The 21,846-nt window shown below is 42.0% G+C and overlaps 1 protein-coding gene across 1 annotated transcript in view; it reads left to right on the forward strand.

Moving 5' to 3' along the window:
• The first annotated feature begins 19,586 nt into the window (after nucleotides 1-19,586).
• Nucleotides 19,587-21,846, forward strand: part of LOC133966583 (cilia- and flagella-associated protein 46) — a 50,071-nt gene continuing 47,811 nt past the window's right edge. The window contains exons 1-3 of the mRNA XM_062401559.1: nucleotides 19,587-19,616; nucleotides 20,300-20,327; nucleotides 20,389-20,515. Of these exons, the coding sequence (XP_062257543.1) occupies nucleotides 19,587-19,616; nucleotides 20,300-20,327; nucleotides 20,389-20,515 (185 nt within the window). The remainder of the gene's footprint in view (nucleotides 19,617-20,299; nucleotides 20,328-20,388; nucleotides 20,516-21,846) is intronic.

Consider the following 21,846-nt stretch of genomic DNA (forward strand, 5'->3'; position numbering starts at 1 on the left):
TTTGCGTGTGGCCTTGAAAGGTTAGCTTTGTCACATCTCTTCTGCGATGTCGGGGCAGTGGCCTTCTAGCCCTTCAAAACAGCATAACAACATGGCGTCAGATGCGGCTAAAATGCTCATAAAACTATAGTTTTTGGGCAGCTCTCTCGCGCCATTATTGAAAAGGTGTAAATATTGAATATAGACAAACAACTGAAATTGAATCATATAGTCCAATATATTAGCTTTATGTTACTAATATTGTTGTTGTTTATCTGTACTGGTGTGGGGCTTAACAATGATGAACTATAATAAACACACAAACTGACTGTGTATTGATCAATAGATCCATCTGTCCTGTCTGTCCTGCAGTTGTCGGATGTGTCGCTATTATAATGTTGTTAATATAATAATGTCAGTTTATGTTGTCACTGATGCTAGCATTGGTTGGCTGCTGATGACGTAACGCGTGTTGTGCACATTCCTAAGGGAAGATTTTCTCACAGTGAAGGGTACTTCATATCTAGGTGTAGGTACAAGAGGAACTGGGACAGGGCATTGCATTGCCCATAGCTGTGAATGTGAATATTTGTTAGCGCTAGTGACTTGTCCAGGATGTTCCCCTCTTCTCGCCGAATGGGAATGGCTCCAGCACCCCCGCGAGCCTCAAAAAATAAGCAGTATAGATGATGGATGGATATTTCAATGGCGTCTAGACATTGGTTGTGATTCGATATCTAATTAGATTAGATCGAGTGGTGGAGATGGTTCCAATGATATGACACTGAAATGAGAAGTTGGCAGCAGTGGAGAGAGGAACAGATTTAGAGTCTTAATGCAAGGACATGACTGGCTCGCATAGTCTGTGTGGCAAAGTACAATTGGCTGAAGTGAGCACCATGTGTCAACTGATAAAGTGAAATCTGGGAAAGAAGAAAATGTCATGAAGAAAAGTCATTACAGTGAAATATTAGCGCTTGCACCTTTTCAAGGTCTCACTATAACCATCTGGATATCTTATCTCTCCAGATCCATGTGTAGAAACATGGAATTGAGCTTTTAGTTGTCTTATGCTTGAAGATATGTTTAATCCTCTTCTAGATTAAAATGTGTTTCAGGGTAGGGTTGTTTCTGAAACAGGTTTTATCTCATTTGTTGAAATCATCTTCATGTCCTGATAGTCTCCAAGTAATACTGTTCTGAAAAAAAAGGAATACAGCCGATGACTGTGGCCCTAGCTGGTCTGTTATAAACATCACTGAAATGATTGGATTGGCTGGTGTACCTGTCAGTCACTAACTAGTCGGCCGAAGTTAGCGAGCAAGTCACCCGAAAGTTGCCTTGTAGCCTTTCATGCATTTTGGGATGTAGCTTTGACAAGAAGGCTGATGGGAGAGGATGTTATTTATTGCATTGTTTTTCAAAGTATAGGCTGATCTTGCTAGCTTTTACAAGATTACCAGCCTGAGCTCTACAATATGTTTGTGATGTTAAACTGCACATGTGTGGATATCAGGAGCTGCCACAATAACTCAGCCATATGTGCTGTACGGCTTGCAGAACTTCAAGGCTTTTACATTCATCATGACGTAAACACTAGATGACAGGAACATCATCTTACTGCTACATATAAAGTGTTGTGTAATGGTAATACAATTAATTTACATCACAAAACCAAGGACAAGGACAAAATACTGTACCCCTTCAAAAACTGAACCCGAGATGCATTCCTGTTATCTTAGTCTTCTTAGCATCTACCCCCTGTCAATGGTTGAATTGGAGAACATCTGTGATGGCACCTAGAACAACATTAAAGAAGAAAAACACAATGTAAGTTTAATAGGCTATAGCCAGCAGTGTTTTCAGTGTTGATGTCTTTGCATCTGCTGTAAACAGTAGTCAAGCTGTCTGTTCACAGGAGGTGTCTGCGGTATCCTTACACAACATCATACACATCAAGCTGGGATCTAAGCCCTCAGGATCCTGAGGGTTTCAGCTTCGGTGCAAGTTTCACATTCGGAACAGGATCTGAACAATTTCCTGAAAAGAAAAAGCTGATCAGTCTAAACTGGCGATGTTGCTCTTTTTTTCTTCAGGGTCGCTCTCTCATAATTCTCTCATAAACCAGCCAACATTTTTATCTGTCTTTTTAATCTGTGTGAGATTTTATATTGCTGTCAAGCCTTTGTGTGTTTGGACCAAAGACTGAGAAGAAACTGCTGAAACTCCGATCTGAGGAAACACTGAATGAAGAAGAAGCAGAGTTGGCAGCCTGACCTTCAGACATAAAAACTGGTGCAGGTCACTGGATGAAATGGCAGCAAGCACTTGGGTAGCAAGGTCAGCGTGTCGGAGGAGGCGGGAGGAAAAGAGGGAGTAGTCTTTTTATAGGAGCATGCATGGTTCAGAACACTTGCACCCTGTAGGCTTATACAAAAGAATAAATTGAGCAAAGAGTTATGTGAGTCCTGTGGATGTGAGAGACAGGCTGTATGAGAGAGTGAGAGGGAGAAAGATGGGGATAGCCTGCATTAGGTCGAACTTGAAGTCTTGGCTCACAAGGGAGTGGTTTTCAGCAGCGTAAAAGCCCATCTGTACCCTTACATAAAGTGTTTCTCTCAAGTTGGATTGTGAAGTGAGAAAGAAATGCCCTAATCCGCACTATTCAGCCTGGTGAAAGAAAAGCCATGTGAACCGGAATAAAAGCAGGGATCATCCTAAAGGGCATGTGATGACATAGAGGTATCAACCCTCCCTCCATCTCCTTCTACTCTGCTGTTCTTTTAGATCCCTTGCGGTCATCCTTATAGGCCTTAGTATTTACTGTAAACACAAGGTAACACAATCAGATCTTGTGTAAAGTTTTGGATTTCTCAACACGTTGAAGTTGTGTGAATTAGGGGGCTGCACTTATCAAGTTTGTTTATCTGCTCTAAAGCAACTGCTGTAAAAGTTGGCTTCTTCAGGTTACTAACACACCAAACTCAGCAGTAACCAAACCAGGCTTAATCATCAGCGCCAGAATCATTTCATAGTTCATAGCTTTGGATAAATAACAAAAACAAGTTGCACATCCACTGTTGTAATTTACCACTGGGAACAAACAAGTCTCAGATTAGAGTTCAGTGATGTGTACGGATTTGGCAATTTGATGGGCTGGCATGGTGGGCAGGTTTATTTAAAACTTATAATCACTACCATTAGCAATGCAGAGTGGAAAACATTCACAGGCAGTTTCTCATTATAACCTAGTGCTGAGTGTCACTGTCACCTTATCCTTGTTTTGGCTGGTAATAACAATAGACTGTCAACCATCAGCAATGGGCAATGGCCTCATTCATCGACACAATCCAATCTTAGATGCTGCTATAGCAGTGTGTTAGCAGATCCAACCTGCTCCAATGAGGTTGGGAGGGTGTTCAGGTAACTGAGCCACGATGGATTTTTCTAAATACAAATTACACTGATCATGAGCCAGTCAGGATGCAGACCGATATTGGAGACCATTGGCTATTGTCTGGTGACGAATTTGGCTCAAGGGGCAACAGCAAATATTTTGAAGTTCCTTGTCTACAGATTCTGCATATTCACATGTTTATAGTGTTCAGATGCTGACCTTTTCCTTAGTTGACTCAAGTACTTTAGTTTGAGTGACAGTAACAGATTAACGCTTCATCAGACAGCAAAACACTGGACAAGCATCTGAAATACAGAGATTTTACAACTCACAAGCAAACCGGGGAAAATGTTCCATTCACGTTCCAGTTGATAAGCATGCATATATGCCTAGCTGGTTGGCCAATACAGCTAGGCAATCAAACGTTTTTTTATTGTAAAGTACACATTCTGTCCAAAAATGATTTGACAGGCCTAATGGGATTAAGAATTTGTAATATTTTCCTAACTTTTTTACACAAGTACACAAAAATGCTAATGTGGTAATGACTTGCATAATTTACATTTGATTCTCTTAAAGTTTTGTTCTGAAACAATACAACGTTTGCATAATAGGATTTTTTTCCAACAATGTTGCTTTTCTTATCATCAAAGAGGAGAAAAGAGACAGAGTGAAGGGTGAGGGGGCGGAGTGAGGGGGGGAGCTGCTCCTTCAGAAATGGCTTTCATAACGTGACCGTGATGTGAACTTTGTCATGAGCTCTGCACGAGATCTACAACTGATCAGTCGCAAATCTATGTAGAGTAAAAATTACTAGCTTGACGCCGCTTGATGGTCAGTTGCATACTGTCACTTGTTGATGTGTTTCTAAGGAGTAAAGCCTGTTTTTAGAGAATCGCAGAAAGGAAATTGAAGAAAATTGGATAAGATGTAAAAAAGGCAGGGGAGGGGGTGGTGGGTGTTATGGCTAGTTACCATGGTACCTGACCTTGGTGCTGTTGCAGAAATATTGAATATCACTGAGGGTCCTTATGCTTTTGATCCAGCTCTTCCAGACGCAGGATGCTCCTCCTCAGCACCCCGGCAGGATGTGCACCGGGCTGGAGATGCACAGCAGCCACCCGTGAAGCAACACACACACACTACACACATTCACAGACTCATTCATGACTTTATATATAATAGCACGATTGAAATATGTCTTCTCATTAGCCAGGTGAACCATTCTGTGACTGACAAGTTCCTTCTGAAATATTCATGAAAATAGATTATTTTTATCTCTTTGAAAGAAAAGTGTCAGATTTAGTCACAGTTCATAATGTCAAGTTGGAAATGCATGGAATTTGAAAATGTCATATCCATGACACAGAGAGCAGAAATATTTTCGCTGTCATTGCTAATAATTAATTCTACAATACAAAAGACCAAGGAATGGATTTGACATCTCCATCTGTTAGGAATTTCCATCTACAGCCATTTGAGCTGGGCTCCAACCCTTCAGGAGGAGCCCAGCTCAAACCGTCCCTCTCACCATGTGCAACTCCCCTGTTAAAACAGTTGTGTCTTTCAGATTCCTGGGGACGATCATTTCACAGGACCGGAGATGGGCGGAGAACATCACCTCTATCATCAAGAAGGCCCAGCCGAGGATGTTCTTCCTGCGGCAACTGAGGAAATTCAGCATGCAGCGGAAAGTGATGGTTGAGTTCTACACAGCCATCATTGAGTCCATCCTCACCTCATCCATCACCGTCTGGCTCGCTGCCTCCACTGCCAAGGACAAGGGCAGACTGCAGCAGATCATCCGGTCAGCACCTTAAAACCGCACGTAACCCTTTAACTGTATATATTGTTGTTGTTTTTTATATTGTTATAATGTTCGCTATTGTTGTTTTTAATTTGTTGTTTGTAAAGTGCACCAACCACACCAAGGCAATTTACTGTATGTGCAAATATACATGGCAATTACAAGAATTCTGATTCTGATTCTGATTCTGATTTGGAAGTCAGCATAATATGGATGAATATTTAAAGGTGATATGAAAACATCTGCTCGTCCAAGCCATGTTGAATATGGTGCATCGTAAAATACAGAAACAATTACAAAATCCTAAAAGTGTCACCTGCAGCATCATGTGGCAATACTGTCTACTTGGTTCATATTTATTGAATATTTATTATTCATATTTTCAGTTTTATAAAAACACATCAGCAAAGTGAAAATTGTAGCAGATACTGATGACATTGCTAAATTCTGCCCTGAATAGTCAGACAGTGATACACAAATAATTGGTCCAAAACTTGCAAACAATACCAGTAACTTAAGTCTAAGTATAAAAAAATAGGCTAAAATGTATAAAGGTAATAGTAAAAGTACAAGATTAACTTATCTTATTCAGTTAAATTAGTAAATACTTGCATTTACATATACTTAAAGTTTTAATAGTGTATTTACCTCATATATTTGCTGATATATGTAGAGCGGGTCATACTTAAGAGTAAGCAAAATATACAGTAATGAAGTAAATGTACTTTGTTACATCACTCCACTCAACAGTATCAGGTAGGAGGTATGCAAAACTTCACAAACCAAAAAAAACAAGACTGATATCACACTAACCTCTTTGATGAGTCTGATGTCAGATGGTAGTAATGATGATAATGATAAAAGAGATAAAGATAAAGATACATTTATTAATCCCAAACACATGCACAGTCACACTACATGCAAATGAGGGAAATTTGTCCTCTGCTTTTGACCCATCTGGTGAACATAGCAGGACACACAGAGCAGTGGGCAGTCATGCACGGCGCCTGGGGAGCAGATGTTGGGGGAGTAAGGTGCCTTGCTGAGGGGCACTTAGACACTGGGGGTAGGGAGAGTCCTCTTTGGACTTGCGAACAGATCCAGGTGGTGTCCATCCAGGTATGTTTTTATTGTCACTGCAAGGAGTCGAACCAGAGATCTTCCAGTCTGGTGTCCGTAACTTTCTGCACATAATCCAATTTTTCTCCCACTAGTCCACAGCCTCTGCCCTGATGATCATTGTAGTGGATTACAGAGTTTTAACTTGTATGTTCAAACAAACAAATGCCACATTCCATTACATACAGGATTGCCTGACACAACTACAGGGGCTGGCGAGTAATTTGCCACCAGATGTTAATGATCAAAGAGCGAGAGGAACCTGAGGGTAGGAAGTGAAATGACTAGACAGGTCAGTATTTCAAAATAAAAACAGGAAAAAGAGAGAATATAATAACAAGTCTCAATATTGGGATAAAACTGAAACAAAGACCATCTCAGTTAACATAAGATAACAGAAATACCATCAAACCAAAATGGAAAAATCCATCTGGAGTAAAGACAGAGTAAAGCTAGTCAGTCATGCTGCTATGAAGGTTTATGGTATCTAGAAGGGGCCAAACAAAACTAAGACATCTATAATGCTAACATGAAAGAAGATGCAAATAAACACTTCAGCAGTGATCATGTTACAGTCAATCACCAAACAGTCAATATAAGGTTATAAGGTTATGAAAGTAATGTCTAAAGGACCTGGTGTAGACATAACTTTCATTGTGTTGTTTGTGCATATGTGATGAACTATCAGGGTGGTTTCACTTGATCTCATGTTTGAGTTAAAGTACATCCCTGTGAAATGCTCTGTTTCTCATGTGGCTGCATTGTATATTCTCACCTATGAACTGAGCACAACCTAATCCAAGCAGACTTCTTTTTTCGACTAATGACAGCTGAGTTTAACAAAGATTTCAATAACCAAACCCAGCCACTGGACCATGTATGTTACCATCAGGAAGGCCATGGTCTGTAAAAAGGCGCCAGCCTGGAGAAATAGTAATTTGAGATGAGGAGAGGCTATTTTTGCTATGATCAGTAAATGCACATGCTACGGAATATTTATCCAGAACATCAATGAGCTTGAATTATAATCCCACGGTTGATGTTACCCAAGGTACAGTTATGCCAGTGAATATGAGATGCCGTTTATATTCGGGTCAGGCTGTGCTTCGGCATTGTCAGGCGCTGCGAGATGGGAGGCAAAAGAGCAACCAGCATGTCTTTTAAGTGGTTTATTGATGCCCATCAGCAGGGAACCCAAGTGTGGCTAATCACAACTGACACTCTGTCTCCGCACTGAGGGGATGGCTTTGAGAAGGTGGTGATGGAACCTCTTAACAGAATCAATCAGCCCGGCTTATCCTTCCAGGTATCAAGATGGAAACAAGACTTAGCGTCTATGGGCTCGCTGCTCAGACGATCACTGCAAATCAGAAAAGCTGTTAGAAGATAAGTGTTGGATATATGAAAAATGGGACGCAGCTCTGCTATTCTTAGGTTATCACCAGCAGAGGGGCAACAGTTTAAAGTTGAAATGGTTTATTATGTTGTCATCGATTCCACTGGCTCTAAAATATTGACTGCATCCTCCACTCATAGCACTTTTACAGTACAATGCCAAACTAAACTCTTCCTCTCTGTAAATGCAATTAGAATTTTCTGAAATGCCATATATCAAAAGTCAAATGACATTATAATGCCATCGTGGTAGGATGAGTGTAATGCCCTTTGTTTGGGTATGAGCCATTCATCCCTGCTGCAGCTGACTGATAAGTGGTACCAGGAAGAGAGACAGCATCTCATCTATACTTGCATCACTGCAGTGGCTTCCAGGTAGGTATGGGATTTGAGTTTAAAGTTTTTTTGTGTTTTTTTAAAGCACGAAATTGTCTGGCCCCTGAATACATTCACTATCTGAGCTACTCTACCCATTTACACCTGACACATCAGATTCCCTTAATCAGTTGCTACTGGTTGTTCCTCGGTTCAGGCGAAGGGGTAAGAGTGTTCTCCTGAAACATTTCACATTATTTGATTTAATGCAATTTCTCTCTTGTATTTTGTAATGTGTCTTCTTTTCTTGTGCAGTACCTGTCAGTTGCGGTTGCTTTCAAATGTGCTATATAAATAAAATATGACTTTGATGGCAATCCCTCCAATAGCTATCCAGTGTAGATTCATCAATCTGGACCAAGCTAAACTGAATGAATAACCAACAAAAACTGCACTCCAGAGTCAGATCTTTGCTCTGGCTGAAACTAAATGTGGTGGATAAACAGCATACTTCATCTTCCCTGGAGTAGACTGTCCAACTTATCAATCACTTCTCAATGGCTCCTCAATCTCTGTCGGATACATTAGGGCTTTTTAATCACTCTGTTGAGCAATTGCGGTAAAATTAAACACTAAAACTGTCCAGCGATGATATAAGCGTGTGAGCAAAGACCTTGCCAGAGTTTTTATGTTTGCATGAGTACAAGATAATTACACCATAAAGCATAAGTGAAGCGAGCAGCTCAGTAAAACACTTTAGTTTCTTGTGTAGAGTTCATGAAATGTAAAACACAGTAATCAAAAAGGCATCAACATAATTTAAAACTGAGATAGAAGCATGTGTTCATGTCCATGGCCTTGTTTTGTAATGCTCAGAGCACCTATAGAGAACATGCATTCAGTTTATGAATCTCCATGAACGCATGACTTACAGCGTAGATGTAAAATGTATGCAGCAATACAGCCAGAGTGTTTACTCCGGTGCTCTGGTTCGACTTGATATAAATGACTGACCTCTGTGGAGTGCAACCAAATCAGCAAATACATACTGTGAAGGATTTGGCATCGTGTCAGTTGTTGCTAAGCATGCATCCGGGGTGCCATCAAATCCAATCCCCACATCGGTAATGTTTAAGCAAATCAGTGACATCCGTCGTCTCCGATGAGAGCGTGAGCTGTGAGTCAATACCCTAATTAGGCGTTCGAACACATGCTCGCGTAGATAAGAAACTGTGCATCTGACGGTCCAGCTCTGACATGCCAGATTATCTTTCAATTGTGAAACTGTTTTAAACCAGCAGATCAGGAAACCAAGTCGTCCTCAACGTGTGCATGAGTGTCGTGCACAAAGTAGGACATTTGATGAGTACGGTGCAGAGGAACCGCTGGGTACACATTTGGAGCAGATGCGACATTAACCCACTCACTGTTACAAAATCGGATTACACAAATCTTGAGGGAATCAAATGTCCAGGCGAAGAACCTGGAAATGATCTATTGCTCAAAATGACTCAGCGTCATGAAGGAAGGGGGGTGTTCTGCGCCAGAAGTGCTATGAGGTGTAACAAATGCATGCAAATGCTCTACAGCATGATTCACGACACTAATTACCCATATCTAATAGAAAACCTCATTCCTTAAAGGAAATTAATATTTATATATAATAAAGTATGAAAGAAACCAGTCAGGATGAGAACATTATAGTCTGCCACATTTTTGTTTTTGGACAGTCTATTGATTTCACATTAATTAATTGTTAATTGCGTGAAAAAGGATTTGAAATGGACTCTTGGGATGGGATTACAATTTTGCCTGGAGCTTATTAACCAATCAATGACTGTTGTTGGTGTATGTCTGTTTTGAAAGAGGGCGCTTGAGGTCTGCAGAAAGTAATTATACCCAGCTCCACGTGAGCTTACTCAGCAAATACACAGTGAGTTTTGGATGCTTTCCTTCAGATCACTAACTTATCATCCACTTAAAAGTCCTTCACTGATTGACTCCAGTCTTAAACATTGCATACCAGTGTTGTGCTCTTGCTCCATATGTTTACTAGTATTACCCTGCAGCTGAAGATAATGGAGGCTCCTGTGTCTGCTGCTGGTAAGGTCTTCCTGGTTAAACAGTCAGTGCAGAGGCCAGGCTCTCTCCTCCTCCTGCTCCCTTCCTTGGTTATAGTGCTGTTCGCCACTGGGCTCAGGTGTCTGGTGAATGGTTTGGAAGCAGTGCTTTGAGTCTAACTTCCCCAGGTTCCATCAGGCAGCAGATGCGGTCCAGGTGGAGCTGTGTCCAAGCCGCAGACTTATGTGCAAGAGTCAGCTGTCACTTCCTGAATCTAGGCTGAAAAGTGAAGGGGACAGAGCGTTTGACATCAGGGTCCCAAGGCTCAGGAATGAATTGCCTGAGGAAATATAGACTGTCTAAGACTGAAAACATTCTTTTCTCAGAAGGCACATTCCTAAATATACTCGGGAGCCAGGCTATTATTGGTCTTTCATCTCTTTTATCATTATAACTGTTTATTATTTTTGTACTTTTCTACTTTTCTATGTATTTCAACTATTTGTGTTCTTTTATACAAATAAAGCCTTAATTATGATTATTATTGAAGATGTCACAGTGGTGCATATATCAATAACAGTATAATTTTAAAGAAAATGTTTTTATAATCATAAATTAAGTGTTTTTGCTTTTAACACAAAAGCAAAACATTTAGTACATATGTATGTATCAATAAAGTTAAGTATAATGGGAATTGCATGTCTGTGGAGAGAAGAATTTGAGCTGATGCGATCATTGTTTGGCTGCTGCCATTCTTGAGTCTGTGGAAATGTGCAACATGTTGAATTATTGATATCAATTTGAAAATGGATGAATAATTGATTTGATCCTGCCAATTTAATGTATTAAGGATATGCCTATATTGTGGGGTTTATGTCCAAGAAAATTAATCTGTCAGAGAAGTCTGCTCAACCAATTGACTTTGATGCATTATGAATGAGGGGGGCAATGTGCATGTGCCGAGCTTGTCATAAACAAATACTTTTATAGACTTTTTGATATATAAATGCTTGTTATCAACAACCAACCACTCTGTTTTGATTAATGAAAGTGAAATCATGTCTATCATTTCTTCAATGCATAATAGCTTTCAGTTAACTCTATGTTAGGAAGCTAGTATGGAACCAATGACCTGCTGTACATATAATTTGCTTTGTTTGAGGATAAGCCTCATTGTAACTTTAAAGCCCTTGAATCAAGAAAATAAATGCTAATAAATCAGTTCTGACTCATCATGATCATTAGAAATAATGTTAACAATGATCCTCCCGGCATGAGTGGGCCTTCAGGGCTTTTGTTAAATGCAATTTCACTACTGGTGGTGCAGCGTTTATCTTTGTTCTCCACCTTGATGTGCCTCAGTGCTGGCAACAAGACTGTGTCATGTGGTTGTATCCTCATTAGACGTGGTCTGTGTCTGTGCACACGGGCTAAGATAACTCGCACACACACATCATAGGCCATCGCTTAATTGCAATTTAATTTCCTCTCTACTTTTTATAAGTGAACGTGACTTAAACATGCAGCATTTCAGCAAAACAATATTCAAGATGGTGGGTTAACAGAAGCTAAATGGAACTAAAATAAGTTACTGAGTCCAAAATTAATAATTAATTATTATTTAAAATAATAGTTTTGATTTGTTATTCATGTAATTCTATAATTAAATCTTTCTTTGTCAATATGAGACATTTTTGCAACTTCAATGATAGTGAATTAAATTACATATTCTGTACACGGTGGTTGTATTTCCTCGGATATTATGCTAACTGTTATCAGCTCATTTATCTCAATATTACTCTAGTGAACAAGTTTTCATCTTGACATCCCATAATTATACTTTGGTTTTATGTCTGCAGTCATTAATTGAACTTTTCTGAGATTACAGCAATGTATCAATTATAATTATTATTATAACACATCGGTAAAGATTATTGTAAGCTATAGGGCAGGACAGGTGCATTGTTGTAATGCACTGGCTGAACAAACACATTTAGCATCTTAAGAGCCTATTCATCATCATACAGCACCATCTGTGTCGGCCAGATTGCCTGGCTACTGGATCTTTGAAGTCAGCCACAGCCTCATTTGCTACGAATTGATTATATCACCGACAGGAAACAAACAACTTACTCATGGCTTTAGTTTAGGTAAGTCACTGTAGGTATGACACATAGAGATTATTTTAATCTCACCTTAGACATTAACTTGTATGAGTACCCCTGGACCAAATCATACCAGGCCCAGTGGAGATTTACCTCTCTAATCTTTCTTCACATCCATATTCCAAAGTACTGCATGATATGACAGAAATTCTGAACAACAAATAAAAGCACGCACTCAAATCATTAAGTAGGTCAAGTGATAGAGACAGAAAAACTCTCTAGCAGGAAATAAATATACATATTTCACATTTTTAAGGCCTTCCAAAGGGTGAATATTCTTTTTATGTGTATTTTTAGACAGATCCCACATTGAACTGCTTAACAAATGTGCTTGAGGGCCACTGAATGCTGCCTTTGAAATACTGGCAGGTATCCTGTCAATTAAACCTCAAACTAGGAACCAGCGACTCCATTATGCGGAGAGAGCCTCAGCAGTTTGCTTTGCCTGACAACTCTGTCCCCTGTCACATCAGCAGAGACCCATTTTGGTTTGGCCAAGTAAATTATATTTGCACACTGACTGAACCCATTCCTAATGATGCACTTTGAAGTCAAGAAGTGCCGGGACCACAAGCATGGAGAGGTGCATTTTGTATGTGTCTGTGAGAGAGAGAGAGGGGGAGAGAGAGAGAGAGAGAGAGGGGGAGAGAGAGAGAGAGAGAGAGAGAGAGAGAGAGAGAGAGAGAGAGAGAGAGAGAGAGAGAGAGAGAGAGAGAGAGAGAGAGAGAGAGAGAGAGAGAGAGAGAGAGAGAGAGAGAGAGAGAGAGAGAGAGAGAGAGAGAGAGAGAGAGATTTTAGATTTTTGAAAACAACTTTATTAGATACTATTGGTTGACACAACACATTGAAACACCTAATAAGTTATTTTAAAATACACGTTTAGCTATGAATAAATAAATAAAATCACACAAGATAATCAGCATACAAAAGTTCTCGATCTGTCACAGAACATAAAACATCTTGAAAACACCACAGATCATTAAAAGAGTCCAGGTCACCTGCTGCTTTATAAAAACTAAAATCAACCAATATTCTTGATTTAATCATGTTGATGCAGACAGGGACCGGCTCAATGTGGACGTCCTGCTCTACCTTCCTCTTCCTGGTTATATACACGGCCATCTTAGCCTGCCCTAAAACAAAGTTTAAAAGCTGGCTTTTATGTTTTTGTTGGCGAGTGTATTTAAAACCATAAATAAAACCCTGCTTGTTAAAAACCTCTTTAAAACTGGTAAAAACCACTTGTAAAAACAGAAACAAAACAGACAGACGGTGACACTCATAAAAACAGTGAAAGAGAGTTTCTTTTACATTACAAAACGGGCATTTGTCTTCCACTGAATTCTTAATTATTGATAAAAAAGCGTTCACTGCTATTATGCCGTGGAGCAACCTCCACTGGAGGTCTCCATGTCTCTTACTCAGTGGAGGTTTGTACAGCGACCTCCACTGAGGTCCGGTTTCTTGGGCTCCGGCAAAATAGCTCCTCCAAGGAGTGTCTCTCCGTCCATTCAGTTTTTTAATGTTTAGTGTTTTTACCATTAGTCTGTATAGAGTTTTTCCGGCAACTCCCTCCAGGGGAACCGGGCGAGCAGGCTGAAACAGAGGTCCAGAACAGTCATTTAAATCCATTGCCAGGAAAGTGGCGGGGAAAGGGTCCTCAGCATTGGGGGAAATGGACCCATCCTTAAAGGAGTTTAAAAGCAAGATGTCCTGATCAGTGAGTCTTGTCCTCCAGTGGCCAAGCACCCTCTCCATTGTCCGTCCGGATCTGATGCCAAGTTTGTTGGCCAGCCCTGTGGGGTCTTCCAGTTCAGGACCGGCTAGCTCCACCACCTGACCCAGCGTAGAGACCCCGGCAGCCTGCAGCAGTCTGGAGAGGGTACCTTGTGCCCAGCGGGGGGGATCCAGAATGGTCCCGTACAGGACAGGCTCTTGCAGCAGCCAGTGCAGGGAGTCCCCCTGTAACCTTCGCTCTTTTTTTAACAGGTACCACACTTTAAAAACACTCTTATAAAAACCAGGAAGAGATGGTGAGACTATCTTGTTATCATTCATTAAAAACAGGCTAAAATCCAGACCCAGGCTGTTAAAATGTTGCAGGATGCACCGGGACAGAGGTCTCCACAGAGCGTCCCTTGGCCCGGTCAGCAATCTCTGTAAGAACTGAAGGCGGAAGGCAGCGCCCCTGCTGGCCAGATGGACCAGGCCCTGCCCCCCCTCCTCTGTAGGAAGGAAAAGGACACTCTGTGGGATCCAGTGCATCCTGCCCCAAAAGAAATCTATTAAAACCCGTTGTACCTCTGCCAGGAGAGAAGGTGGAGGATCGACACAGGCCAGCCGGTGCCACAGGGTAGATGAGACCAGGTTGTTTATTATTAATGTCCGGCCTCTGTATGACATCTTGGGCAACAGCCACTTCCATTTTATCAATCGACCTTTAACCTTCTCTAGGACATTGTCCCAATTTCTCCTAATGTGGGTCTCATCTCCCAGGAAGACACCGAGGTATTGGAGTCCTCCTTTCTTCCAGGCCAGACCTCCAGGCAGCCTGAGCCGATCCCCCAGCTTCTCTCCAACCATCAGAGCCTCGCTCTTCCCCCAGTTCACCTTTGCAGAAGAGATAAAACCAAAGTTATTTACAGTGTCAGATAAAATATCAATGTCTTTTTGTGTGTTCACAAGTATAATGAGATCATCTGCATACACAGATAATTTAAAAGACACACTGCACTGGGGGAAACACACACCTTTTAAAACCTTCCTTAGCTTATGGAGCAGAGGCTCGATGGCCAGAGAGTACAGCATCCCAGAGAGAGAGCATCCCTGCCTCACCCCTCTCTTAATGTTAAAAGGAGCACTCAGCCCACCATTTATTTTAAGAACACTCGCAATGTCTGTATAGAAAACCTGGATCATGGCTATAAAGCCTGGGTTGAACCCAAAAGCAGCCAGAGTCTGCCATAAGTACTGGTGTTCAACCCGGTCAAAAGCCTTTTCCTGGTCTATGGAAATAAGACCAGTCTCTATTGCCAATGAACTGGAGAGGTCCAAAACATCTCGAATCAAAGTGACGTTGTCACTTATGAGCCTGCCGGGCACACAGTAAGTCTGGTCAGGGTGGATGACAGACGCCATCACCTCCCTTAGTCTGAGGGCTAGAGCTTTGGACAGGATTTTGTAATCCGTGCACAACAGAGAGACCGGCCTCCAGTTCTTTAACTCTTGAAGGTCTCCCTTCTTCGGCAGCAGGGTGATTACGGCCCTCCTGCAGCTCAGAGGTAGCCTTCCAGTCTGTAAACTATCGTTGACTACCTCGAGCAGATCCTGTCCTAAGATGTCCCAGAAGGACTTAAAAAAATCTGCAGGAAGGCCGTCTATCCCTGGAGCTTTGCCGCTCTGCAGGCTCATGGTGGCTCTGTGCAGCTCCTCCTTGGTAATTTGTGCGGCTAGCTCTGTGTTGTTGCTCCTGCTAACCTGAGGGAGACCATCCAGAAAATTGTTGTGCACATCTGGATTGCTTGACCACTCACTCTTAAAGAGGTCTCGATAGAAACCGGTAGCACACTTCCTGATCTCAGACGAGTCTGAGACTTCAGAGCCGCTACCCGTTCGTAAACAGTGAATGGTCTTCCTTTGTCCATTTTTTTGCTCCAACCCAAAGAAAAACTGGGAGGGGGCATCCATCTGTGAGATGTTCATAAACCGGGACCTGACCAGAGCCCCCTGTGCTGAGACCCCCAGCAGGTTGGCTATAGCCGACTGTTTGGCCTTGAGGGAGTCTAAATGCCCTCGATTTCCTGTAGAAGCTACTAAAGACTGTAATTCTTCTACCTGTCTCTCCAGATCCCTCATTGTCCGGGTTAAATCTCTACTGACATTGCGAGTGAACTGCTGGCAAAGTTGTTTTGTTTGCGTTTTCCCGAAGTCCCACCACTGCTGAATGCTACGGAAGGCAGGCCTGCTCTCTCTGTGGGAAAACCAAAACAACTTAAAAGCATTTCTAAAAGCCTGGTCGTTTAAAAGAGCTGTGTTAAAATGCCAGTAGGCGCTCTTTAAACGAACATTTCTAATAAAAACAGAGCAAGAGACTAAACAATGATCAGTAAAACCCACCGGCTGAATAAAACACCTTTTAAAAATATTTAAATGGTGTTTAAAACAATAGAGTCGATCCAGTCTAGCCAGGGATAAAACATTGTCTCTGGCATGGCTCCAGGTGTATTGTCTGTCATTACTGTTAAAAACCCTCCACACATCAGAAAGAGCATGTGCCTCAGTCAATTGGTTCATTCTGAGGCCTGATGCAGGATGTGGCTCTAAATGATTCCTGTCTAAAGTGGGATTTTCTGTGCAGTTAAAATCACCTCCTAAAAACATAAAATCATCACCACTACAGGTTTGAACAGTGTCATCTAAAATGTTTAAAAGTGCCATCCTGTCCACCCTACTCGTGGGCGCATAGACATTTAAAAACACCAGCTTGACATTTTCATATTTAGCTTGGACTTTTAACAAAACACCTGGAATAATTTCTTCCATATTAAAGGAAAGTGGTAAAAAACTCCTGGCAAAAAGAATACCCACCCCCCCACTGCAGCTGGACTTGTGGCTTAAAATCACTTCCCCATTAAAAGCCCTCTTCCAGTCGCTCACATTGTCTTCTGTGCTGTGGGTTTCTTGTAAAAACATAATATCTATTTTGTTAATATCCATCAGTTTAAAAACTGCCGCTCTTTTAAAATCAGCTCTGGCTCCGTTCACATTTAAAGTGCTGATTTTAAAATCACACATGGATAAAAGAAAAAGAAAAAACAGAAAACAGGTCAGTAAAGGAGAAGAGTAAAAGGACTTTTTAAAACTCATCATCATCAGGGATCATTTGGCCTTTTACTCTCAACATGAGTTTCCTGAGTCTATAAATCTGTTGGTCTGTTAAAAACTCATCGCTGCCTGTTTTTCTTGTGAGCGGTTTGGAGGATTTTAAAAACAGTTTGAGGTCAGGGAAGTGATCCTCCACCGAGGGCAGCCTCTGGCCTTTAGTTGTCTCCAGGAAGGTTCTGATGTCAGAGGGGGGGTAGAGGCCGTCCTCGTCCTCCTGAGAGGAGGGAGCGCTCCCCTGGCTGGACCTGACCCCACGGCTTGCCTTGCAGGCTTTGGCATTGCTGTGCCCAGAGCCTGAACTCTTCCTTTTCTGTGTTAATTTAAACATTTCATCATCACTGATGCCTTCCTCCATGTCCTCACACAGCATTTCAGCACTGCTCCCTTTCCCCTCAGTTTCGTTGATTTCAATAGACTCTGGCTGGCTGTCAGTTTTTTTGTTTGCCTGCTCAGACACTTCGTTTACAGGGGGGCTTCCCCCCTGGACTCCCACCTCCGGGAGCGGACTCTCCGGAGACTCGGAGGCTACCTGAGTCTCAGGAGCCCCTTCCTCCACCAGAGGAGCGGGAGGCTCTGTAGGCGGGGCTCCGCCCACAGCAGCCTCAGGCTGCGCTGCTCGCGAAAGCTCCGCGTCAGCGGCAGCGGGGGCCGCGGCAGCCGGAGCTGCCGCTGCTGGAGCTGCCGCTGCCTCTGCCGCTGCCTCTGCCGGAGCTGCCGCTGCCCGGGCCGGAGCCGGAGCTGCGGCAGCCGGCCTCTGCGCTCCACCCTTCCCCGGGCAGGAGCGGGCCAGGTGCCCCTCCTCCCCGCACTCAAAACACTTCATCGCCTCGGATGACACAAAAACCATATAATTAAAACCCTCAATTTTAAACGAGAAGGACATGTTGATCTCCTTAGTATTGTCCCTGAGGACCATGAACACCTGCCTCCGGTGACTCACTACGTGCCTGAGTTTTGGATTTTTACCCCCAAGAGACACCATTTTTATTTGGGACACAATCTGCCCGTACCGAGACAGTTCCTTGGCCAGAGTTTCGTTTTTAATAAAAGGTGGGGCATTAGATATCATTACCCGCGTGGCTGGATTCACGAGTGGGAGAACAGGATTAAACGTGTCGTGGATCACCACTCCTGTCTCCACCACCTCGCTCACCTTCGCCGTGCTATCTAAAAACATGACGATAGCTCCGTTCATCCTGGAGGCCGACTTGACCGAGTCACAGCCGACCACCTCTCCCACAGCCAGCGCGGCCTCTGCCACACTGCATGCCACTGCGGGGATCAGTTTAATGGCATGCCGGCGAGTCAGACTCTCAAAGTCTGCTGCCGCTGCCGCTGCCACAGGCATGCTGCCTGTTAGCACACACACTCACACTCACTCACACACTCACTCAGCAAACTATTATGAACAGAAAAAACAACTATACAACTAAAGACGAACAAATAAACATACACCTAAGTGATAAAGCTCAGCAAAGTAAGTCTTTAACCCACTATACCTTTCACCCTCACACACAGCTCTCAGCTCCACGCACACTCCGCCATGACAGAGAGAGAGAGAGAGAGAGAGAGAGAGAGAGAGAGAGAGAGAGAGAGAGAGAGAGAGAGAGAGAGAGAGAGAGAGAGAGAGAGAGAGAGAGAGAGAGAGAGAGAGAGAGAGAGCGCTGTCCTCTGTCATTTTTTTGCTTGTGCAGTTCCCATTCTAAACCTGCTTGTGTTGGAATGGGCTGTTTGCATGGCCTGGCTATGGCAATAATGGCTGGAGCTTTTTTTCTGGCACTGTAAAAGTGAGCTATGATCAACCAACAGTTTCCTGCACCAGTTTCTTTCATATTATGAAACAACATTTGCTGTATTACTCTTCATGTGTGTTGTTTGTATATAAGTTTGAATGCTTTTCTTTACTGTTGTTATTTTATAATACCTTCCATGTCAGGTCTATTAATCAATCAACACAATCTTCAGGTCCAAGTGCACAACTTTCAAAAATAAATGCTCTGTAATCAGACACGCTATAAAACACAGGTATTTTCTATTAATCTAAGTAAATAGGGTGACAGAGTAAACCTTTTTGTCCCTCGCAGCTACCGTAGCTCAAGCCCGGTCTCCGGTTGCCTAGTAACGCTTCCTAACTGTAAACATCGATGGTGGAATAGTTAAGTACAACATTTCTGTCGGTACCTTCTCAGCTTATTACTACATTCAACACACAAAACACATCAACACACAATCTAACCGCATAGTTGTTCTGATTGTTTGACGTTGTGTCGACTCGTTGTTTCACACACATGTACAGTTTTGATGGAAGTTGCGCTAACATCAGCTAACCTGCCTGCTAACGTTAGCGGACGGACACAGATACACGAGCAGAGGCAGTCTTAAACGTTAGGCAAAGAACGGCCCTATAATACATATACCAGACTTATGGTTAAGATCTTATTTTTACCCTACAGCCCCCACTAATATGGACTATTCCATGGGCGCGTCCACGGAAGTGAGTCGTGAGCGTGTCGTGTTGTACTAAGCACAAAATGTTGAGTCATTTTTTTATTGTTAAATGCAGCCTCATATCTCTGGAGCGAGTCAAACAAACACCAGGTGTCTTCATGTACTGGTCAGGTCCTGATAAGTAGTGATGAGTGTTTATTAGTTACAGTGAGAGCAGAGTGGAGGAGGACACACGCGCGCACGCACACACGCACACACTTTCCCTCGCTTCTGGTATTTCACATGATGGCCTAAATATGATGATTCAAAAAACGTGGCGTGTTTTTGAGAGAAAGACATTAAAATAAAAACATTCAAGGGAGATAGTAATCCTTTTTAAAAGTATTTTTTGTTATTATTTCTGTAACACCATCATTTACCTCTTAATGTCTTGTGTGTTATCTTCTCACTTTACTAAAAAAAGAGACAAGACAGAGGTCCATCATCAACATCGATCAGATATCCTGCTGAAACCCAACGTATTAAATGAGAGATCTTCCATGTAGATGGAAAATACGATACATTCTTAATGCACAGAGAGCATATTGTTTATGAAAATATTATTTACTGTGAGTGCATTTGTGTAACTATTGATATGTTTTGTTGGGCTGGGAAGAAGTTACAAGTTGGAGTTTCTTAGATGAATAAGGATTGACAAGGTGGTGAACAACAGATGCGGAGTTTCAACAGTATCTCATCAAGGCAAAGGAGAAGCAAGGTTCATTGTGCAGTGATTCAGGAGTAGATACAGATGTAGCATCTGTGTTTCATGTTTATAGACTCTGGCGCTCTGCAGTCAGCCTGCCGTCTTATCAGGGACGGGACAGCAGCTGGAACCAGCGGACGGACTCCATGCATCGCCCCGGCGTTGCACGTGGTTTCTGCAGACGTTTCTCTACAGGTGAGACTTTCAGGCAGCGGCGTCTCCAGGATTTTAAAGTTCCGAACCAGCACAGTAATGTGAGTGGCTGAGGGCACTGTTCTATATTATTGTTAAGGGAAGTGATCTTATATCTTTTTTTTTAATCAGGAAGATTAAAGTCATAGGGTTCTAGTAATGTAATGCACAGTCATATGAGATTCTAACTTATTGTTCCGACATATGTGTAATAGGTTTAAGGTGCAACTCTAAATGGAAAATTTGCTCTTGTTATTGTCAATGTTGAATTTATTTTGAACTCTAAACTGCATTTTAACCAGTATATATTTCCAAAATCCAATCACATTTATATTTGCTAAAGCAGACTTTTGGCAAATAATAAACTGTACAATCGGCATGGACATCATGTCCCTGACACTTTTTACACTGATCCATGATCTTGGCTGGCATAGACTGGTCTAGGGGGGTCAGGAAGAGAGGTATATTGTGCCATAACCTTATCCTCCAATCGGTCAAGACACACAAATTACATGTAAGGTGATCGCAGCTTCCTGAATAACCTCTGTCGTTAAACACGTTGTTTTCATCAAATCAATCATATAACCAATGACAATCATCTGAAAACCTATATTGTATAATGAAATTAATAATAACTTCTTAACCATTAGCATATCAATGTGACGTCCGAGTTCATAAAGATAAGATGCCCACTGTCTTAATGGCACAATGTCGGGAGTTATGTTTAGTTCAGTTCAGCTTAGATTTGTCAACATACCAATACAAATCACATAAATGAGATCAAAGTATGTGGTAGTAACAGTAATGGCTAACACACACCCATAAGATAATTAAAAAGCAAAGCACAAAACCTTCATTACAATACAACACGATAGAAACTTGAAAGCTAAAACCTTCTGTGTAACTAATATGCTATGCATGTGCCTACAACCTTTCCCTCCAAGCGCTGTGAGGAGTGTTTTCATGTTGTGAGGATTTCACACCTGCTGAGAACTCACACAAGACATGATGCTTCAAGCAGCCTGCAAGAATAAAAGAGGATTTGCATCTGACTGTGAAAACTGTGGAAACATGATTGTTTCAGTAAATGCCTGCTGCTGAGATGACGTGCAGACATCCTCTTCCTTGGGGGTTGCTCAATTATGATTGATATTACTGGCATGTAGAGACAATTTATCCGGGTTGTCAAAATAAAACTACTTTATCTACAGATTTTTATTGACAATACAGGTACTGTTGTAGAAATTCATGGGAATGAAAACCTCCGCAGAGCCCTTCTATGGGGAGAGCTTTATGACAGATGTCAATATGTCACTGTTTTCCTAAAGTAACTTTACTA

The sequence above is a fragment of the Platichthys flesus genome, chromosome 12 (assembly GCF_949316205.1).
Source record: "Platichthys flesus chromosome 12, fPlaFle2.1, whole genome shotgun sequence".
Classification (NCBI taxonomy): Eukaryota; Metazoa; Chordata; class Actinopteri; order Pleuronectiformes; family Pleuronectidae; genus Platichthys; species Platichthys flesus.